The following is a 6000-nucleotide window of genomic DNA, read 5'->3' as shown; positions in this document are numbered from 1 at the left end:
CCAGTCAAGGCGATAAAACTCAGCCGCAAGGCGCCAAAAGATTACTCAGGATCTTTATGAGATTGTCCCCCGGTCCCCGTCCTGGTGCCTATGTGACTGGCTTCCAAATGAAAGCCGGTCGCATTCTAGTCAGAGATAGCTGGATATATTGCAACACCTGGAACTGCTGACTTGTGACAATGTTATTCCACATCAACAAAGAGCTTCTCAATTTACATGCTCAAAAGCAAAGTGCTCATGAATTGTGTTTGATTTAATTATGATATAGCTGAGGTGTGAGTTGAATGCCGACTTTATCAGGGGACACAGTGACCCCAGGTGGATGGATCAGTCATTACAGGTCTTCCTGACAGACAGAAAGTGGAAAGGAGAAAATGATGTGGCCCCTTTCCAATAAATCTTTAAAGGCCCAGTGCAGTCAAAAACGTGACTTTTCTATGTTTTATATATATTTCCACACCATGAGGTTGGAATAATACTGTGAAATTGTGAAAATTATGATAATTTTAGCTATTTGAAAAGGCCACCTTAAATTTCAGCCTGCTTTGGTCTGCCTGGTGACATCTCCAGTTGGTAAATTATATAATAGACCAATAAGAACGATAGTTCCAAACCTCTCTGCCAATAACAGCTAGTTTAAATTGTTCTCCTCCCAACTCAAACCACTCCTAGAGTGTCCAAGCAAAATTCTAATTTGAGAAATTGTTCTTTGCTAAGAAGCTATTTTTCATGTTTCTGGTCACTGGTTCAGGAATGGCTGAAATTAATTTATCTGAAATTAACCCTCCAAATAGCAGTGTTGGGAGATCGCCCAATCAATTAACAATATAATAATACTTTTAGTAAAAATATTTATCTTACAATCTGTATATACTATGCGATTAGACAGGTTCAGAATGTAAGTGAAACATCACATCGCAGTTGAAAAACTAATGGCACATGGAAATCATAAGAGGGCGGTTTATGGAGATAGGTGAAGACATTTTTTTTTTAATCTAAGAAAATCAGCTAAGAAAATCAGCTATTTTGGTTTCTTTTTGAACATTTTAATTGAAAAGAATCACAGTATGGTACTTAATTGTTACCCAGAAATTATGTTATATTGAGATTTAAAAAGAAGGCTGCATTGGACCTTAAACATGCATCCTTCCTTCCTCTCTCCCTTGAAGTAACTACTATAGTAACACATTTAGGATGGTGGATATTTATGAGGGTTTCGCCTATCCAGCCATGTCATGTCATTTCAGTGAGGGGGCATTTAAAATGGATTCAAACAGTCATATAAAGGGATAGAGAGACTGACCTCATCCTCTGCCTCCTCACTGACCCCACGGCCAAATAGCGTTGACAGCGTAAACCTTCTCATCTAACAGCCAAGACCACTGGAAGCAAAGGCAGGGTTAGAATACCGGTAAACCCTGAGTAACCAAGCTGCTTCTGAAAATATGAATGTCCTTACTATGGTACAGACTACAGTAGAATAGCTATTATGATGCCTACAAGTAGATAGACTCTGCCATTCCAGTGCAGAAAAATATCTACTTCCAACGCCATATGAAAAGATTCACTAGGGACTAATACAGTATACAGTATTTATTTTCTGCACCACCAAAGATAGTCAAACTATGGTCTTAACTAGACATTGACATCAGAAAATTGTCTGCCAACTCACAGACTGGTACTGGAGTCCTCACCTCTCATCGCACAGCAGTCCCCGAAAGGACAGAGGGACTGGAGCTGGGAGTGTGAGTGTCTGTCTGCCTGTGTGAATGTGACAACACCCTGCCCACAATATCACCCTGATATGATGGTCATCTGATCAGACATGCTCCTATTACCCCCATGTGAAATACTGCAGCCTTTTCTCAGCTCAGCAATATCCTGCTGTCTGCAACACACACACACAAATCAGACCATCTAACACCCTCAGAGAAACATTACCTCATAATCTGCCCCTCAACAATGGGCCAGTCTCAGTCAGTCTTAAAAACATCTCAAACAAACTCATGTTGCTAACATTTTTATGTCATACTCGTGGAGAGCTGGTCATTAGTCAGCCAACAAGTCACTAGTGACATAACAGCCCACAGTTTCACACATAAGGACTGAGTCATCACCAGTGTCCATATAGATTCGATTTTATTTAGAAGCAAAGATGTGGTGGTGGACGCACACAGGAAATCACACTCATCATTTACAGAACAAGGTCACGGGTCAGAGGTCGAAGGTCAGGTCTAAGCAGGGTCACTGAGCCTTTGGGGGCACCCACTCGTGGATCTTCTTGCGGGTGGTGGAGTAGGGCACGTACGCCTGGGCCGAACCACTCACGTTGAACTGGTGGACCTCCGCCAGGAACTTCTTGGGCGTAGGAGGGTGTGTGGTGGGGGGGTTGTCTGTCATACAGTGGAGCCAGCGATGCCTGTGGAGATTTAAGATTGGGAGTTAGCATCAGGTACTCATTTCATCAATAGAAGGTTCTTAGACGGTAAAAACACAATTAAGACACCAGTACATCAACTCAATGAGTACCACCCAGATCTATGACAATTCCATACTCAGAACTTTGTCAGCAATTTTACTATGAAGGCCAGTATTTCCAACATGGCAATGGCCCAGTCACTGAGATCGAGGCAACTCCACCTGTGTCAAACCAAGTGAGATGTATTTACCATTCAGCGGGCACCATGCTGCCATCCACCTCCCACATGGTGTTCTTTCCATTCATCTCCGTTGTGTAGATCACCCAGCGGTGACGACCTGACAAGAAGAGGTGTTACTCTGAGTACACTACAGGTCTTTGAACAGCCCTCTCTACCACACTTCTACTACTTGATTTCCCCACACTCTGACCAATCAACTCCATATGGAAAATATTATATGTGCCGACTACATTCAGAGATAATATGATGCTTGTCACTGCAGTACATAGCCGAAGGCCATCACTGGTAATGTGAGCTGAGGTTTCGGACTGTTCGACCTTACCAAAAAAGTAGCGTGTGTCCTCAAAGTACTTGTTTCCATACTTGTCCACGCCAATCAGGGCTCCCGTTTTCACATCATTTGCCCTGTAACAAAATAACAGTCACTCCAAGTTAGATAAATTGCTAGCTAGTCCATTAGCACTGTCTAATTTGTCAGACCGGATACAGGTCAGAGATCACACAATCAAGTAGTCTTAAAACAGATTTTAAAAAGAGCAGTGAATCCGTTTGTTTACCAATGTAGCCAGCTACAGTAGTTAACGATAGGAAGTTAGCTAGCCGGTTGCCTGCCGACCGGGGACACTTATTTATCTCGAGTAAATGCATTGAAAGTGACAACCACCTCTATAGATTACAAAGTACATTATATCGCTCTTCAACTGACCTGAATAACTGAACAAATAAGCCTTTCACACCACCGTGACCTCCTAACTGTCCCAAAGCCCTTCGAACGACATGTATATACTCCGCCATTTTTAGACGGGACTGATTTGGGTAACAGACACTGTTGTACATTCCGTATGAAACGCTTCCTGGTCCACAATAGTTCCGTGTTTCTCTTCTGTTCTGTGATGACAGTAAACGAGTAAAGTAAACCGTAGTAAGAAAATGCTACCACCTAACTGTCCATTTTGAAGTGTCTCAATACTAGAAACAATTTGATGACAATTTGATGGTAACCTATTGTAAAAAATAATAATAATAACAAGTGTATCTTAACGTTACTTGGGAGCAAAATGTGATGACTAATATAGAAGTATCATTTAGAAGCTAAATGTAATGACATAATAATTAGTTATAATAAAATACATTTCAAAAATACTTTCATACAGTGTCTTCAGAAACTATTCACAACCCTCGACTTTTTCCACATTTTTTGTTGTTTTACAGATGTTGTGTCACTGGCCTACACGCAATACACCACAATGTCAATGTGGAGTTCTGTTTTTAGACATTTTTACAAATTGAAACGTCTTGAGTCAATAAGTATTCAACCCCTTTGTTATGCCAAGCCTGAGTTCAGGAGTAAAATTGTGCTTAACAAGTCACATAATAAGTTGCATGGACTCAATCTGTGTGCAATAATAGTGTTTAACATGATTTTTGAATGACTACCTCATCTCTGTACCCCACACATACAAGTATCTGTAAGGTCCCTCAGTCTAGCAGTGCATTTCAAACACAAATTTAACCACAAAGACCAAGGAGTTTTTCCAATGCCTCGCAAAGGGCGCCTATTGGTAGATGGGTAAAAAAAAAGACATTGAATATCCATTTGAACATTACACTTTGGATGGTTTATCAATTCACCCAGTCACTAAAAAGATACAGGCGTCCTTACTAACTCAGTTGCCGGAGAGGGAGGATACTGCTCAGGGATTTCATCATAAGGCCAATGGATGTGATAGGAGAAAACTGAGGAAGGATCAACAACATCGTAGTTACTCCACAATAGTAATCTAAATTTTTTATTTTTTATTTATTTCACCTTTATTTAACCAGGTAAGCAAGTTGAGAACAAGTTCTCATTTACAATTGCGACCTGGCCAAGATAAAGCAAAGCAGTTCGACACATACAACGACACAGAGTTACACATGGAGTAAAACAAACATACAGTCAATAATACAGTAAAAAAAAAAAAAAAAAAAAACAAGTCTATATACAATGTGAGCAAATTAGGTGAGAAGGGAGGTAAAGGCAAAAAAGGCCATGGTGGCAAAGTAAATACAATATAGCAAGTAAAACACTGGAATGGTAGTATTGCAATGGAAGAATGTGCAAAGTAGAAATAAAAATAATGGGGTGCAAAGGAGCAAAATAAATAAATTAATTAAATACAGTTGGGAAAGAGGTAGTTGTTTGGGCTAAATTATAGGTGGGCTATGTACAGGTGCAGTAATCTGTAAGATGCTCTGACAGTTGGTGCTTAAAGCTAGTGAGGGAGATAAGTGTTTCCAATTTAAGAGATTTTTGTAGTTCGTTCCAGTCATTGGCAGCAGAGAACTGGAAGGAGAGGCGGCCAAAGAAAGAATTGGTTTTGGGGGTGACTAGAGAGATATACCTGCTGGAGCGTGTGCTACAGGTGGGAGATGCTATGGTGACCAGCGAGCTGAGATAAGGGGGGACTTTACCTAGCAGGGTCTTGTAGATGACATGGAGCCAGTGGGTTTGGCGACGAGTATGAAGCGAGGGCCAGCCAACGAGAGCGTACAGGTCGCAATGGTGGGTAGTATATGGGGCTTTGGTGACAAAACGGATAGCACTGTGATAGACTGCATCCAATTTGTTGAGTAGGGTATTGGAGGCTATTTTGTAAATGACATCGCCAAAGTCGAGGATTGGTAGGATGGTCAATTTTACAAGGGTATGTTTGGCAGCATGAGTGAAGGATGCTTTGTTGCGAAATAGGAAGCCAATTCTAGATTTAACTTTGGATTGGAGATGTTTGATATGGGTCTGGAAGGAGAGTTTACAGTCTAACCAGACACCTAAGTATTTGTAGTTGTCCACGTATTCTAAGTCAGAGCCGTCCAGAGTAGTGATGTTGGACAGGCGGGTAGGTGCAGGTAGCGATCGGTTGAAGAGCATGCATTTAGTTTTACTTGTATTTAAGAGCAATTGGAGGCCACGGAAGGAGAGTTGTATGGCATTGAAGCTTGCCTGGAGGGTTGTTAACACAGTGTCCAAAGAAGGGCCGGAAGTATACAGAATGGTGTCGTCTGCGTAGAGGTGGATCAGAGACTCACCAGCAGCAAGAGCGACCTCATTGATGTATACAGAGAAGAGAGTCGGTCCAAGAATTGAACCCTGTGGCACCCCCATAGAGACTGCCAGAGGTCCGGACAGCAGACCCTCCGATTTGACACACTGAACTCTATCAGAGAAGTAGTTGGTGAACCAGGCGAGGCAATCATTTGAGAAACCAAGGCTGTCGAGTCTGCCGATGAGGATGTGGTGGTTGACAGAGTCAAAAGCCTTGGCCAGATCAATGAATACGGCTGCACAGTAATGTTTCTT

General features: G+C 41.7%; 1 protein-coding gene across 1 annotated transcript; it reads right to left on the bottom strand.

The window, feature by feature from the left end:
* Positions 1-2122: 2122 nt before the first annotated feature.
* LOC115106271 (NADH dehydrogenase [ubiquinone] 1 alpha subcomplex subunit 12-like) lies at positions 2123-3479 on the bottom strand. The gene is made up of 4 exons (XM_029628840.2): positions 3367-3479; positions 2983-3065; positions 2670-2757; positions 2123-2419 (listed from the first exon to the last, which is right to left on the bottom strand). Exons 1-4 carry the CDS (start codon positions 3453-3455, stop codon positions 2245-2247), a joined length of 435 nt encoding a protein of 144 aa, XP_029484700.1. The 5' UTR covers positions 3456-3479; the 3' UTR covers positions 2123-2244.
* Positions 3480-6000: the final 2521 nt, after the last annotated feature.

This window comes from Oncorhynchus nerka, linkage group LG23 (genome assembly GCF_034236695.1).
Source record: "Oncorhynchus nerka isolate Pitt River linkage group LG23, Oner_Uvic_2.0, whole genome shotgun sequence".
Classification (NCBI taxonomy): Eukaryota; Metazoa; Chordata; class Actinopteri; order Salmoniformes; family Salmonidae; genus Oncorhynchus; species Oncorhynchus nerka.
The sequence above is the reverse complement of the archived record's forward strand: the minus strand, read 5'-3'. Positions and strand labels throughout refer to the sequence as shown.

What these genes read in the sequence shown, in the direction of transcription:
- LOC115106271 (XM_029628840.2), bottom strand. Translation starts at nt 3,455, where the DNA reads ATGGCGGAGTATATACATGTCGTTCGAAGGGCTTTGGGACAGTTAGGA. An exon ending in TTATTTGTTCAGTTATTCAG is followed by an intron (nt 3,066 to 3,366) that starts GTCAGTTGAAGA and finishes ATTTTGTTACAG; the next exon opens with GGCAAATGATGTGAAAACGG. An exon ending in AGCATGGTGCCCGCTGAATG is followed by an intron (nt 2,420 to 2,669) that starts GTAAATACATCT and finishes AAATCTCCACAG; the next exon opens with GCATCGCTGGCTCCACTGTA.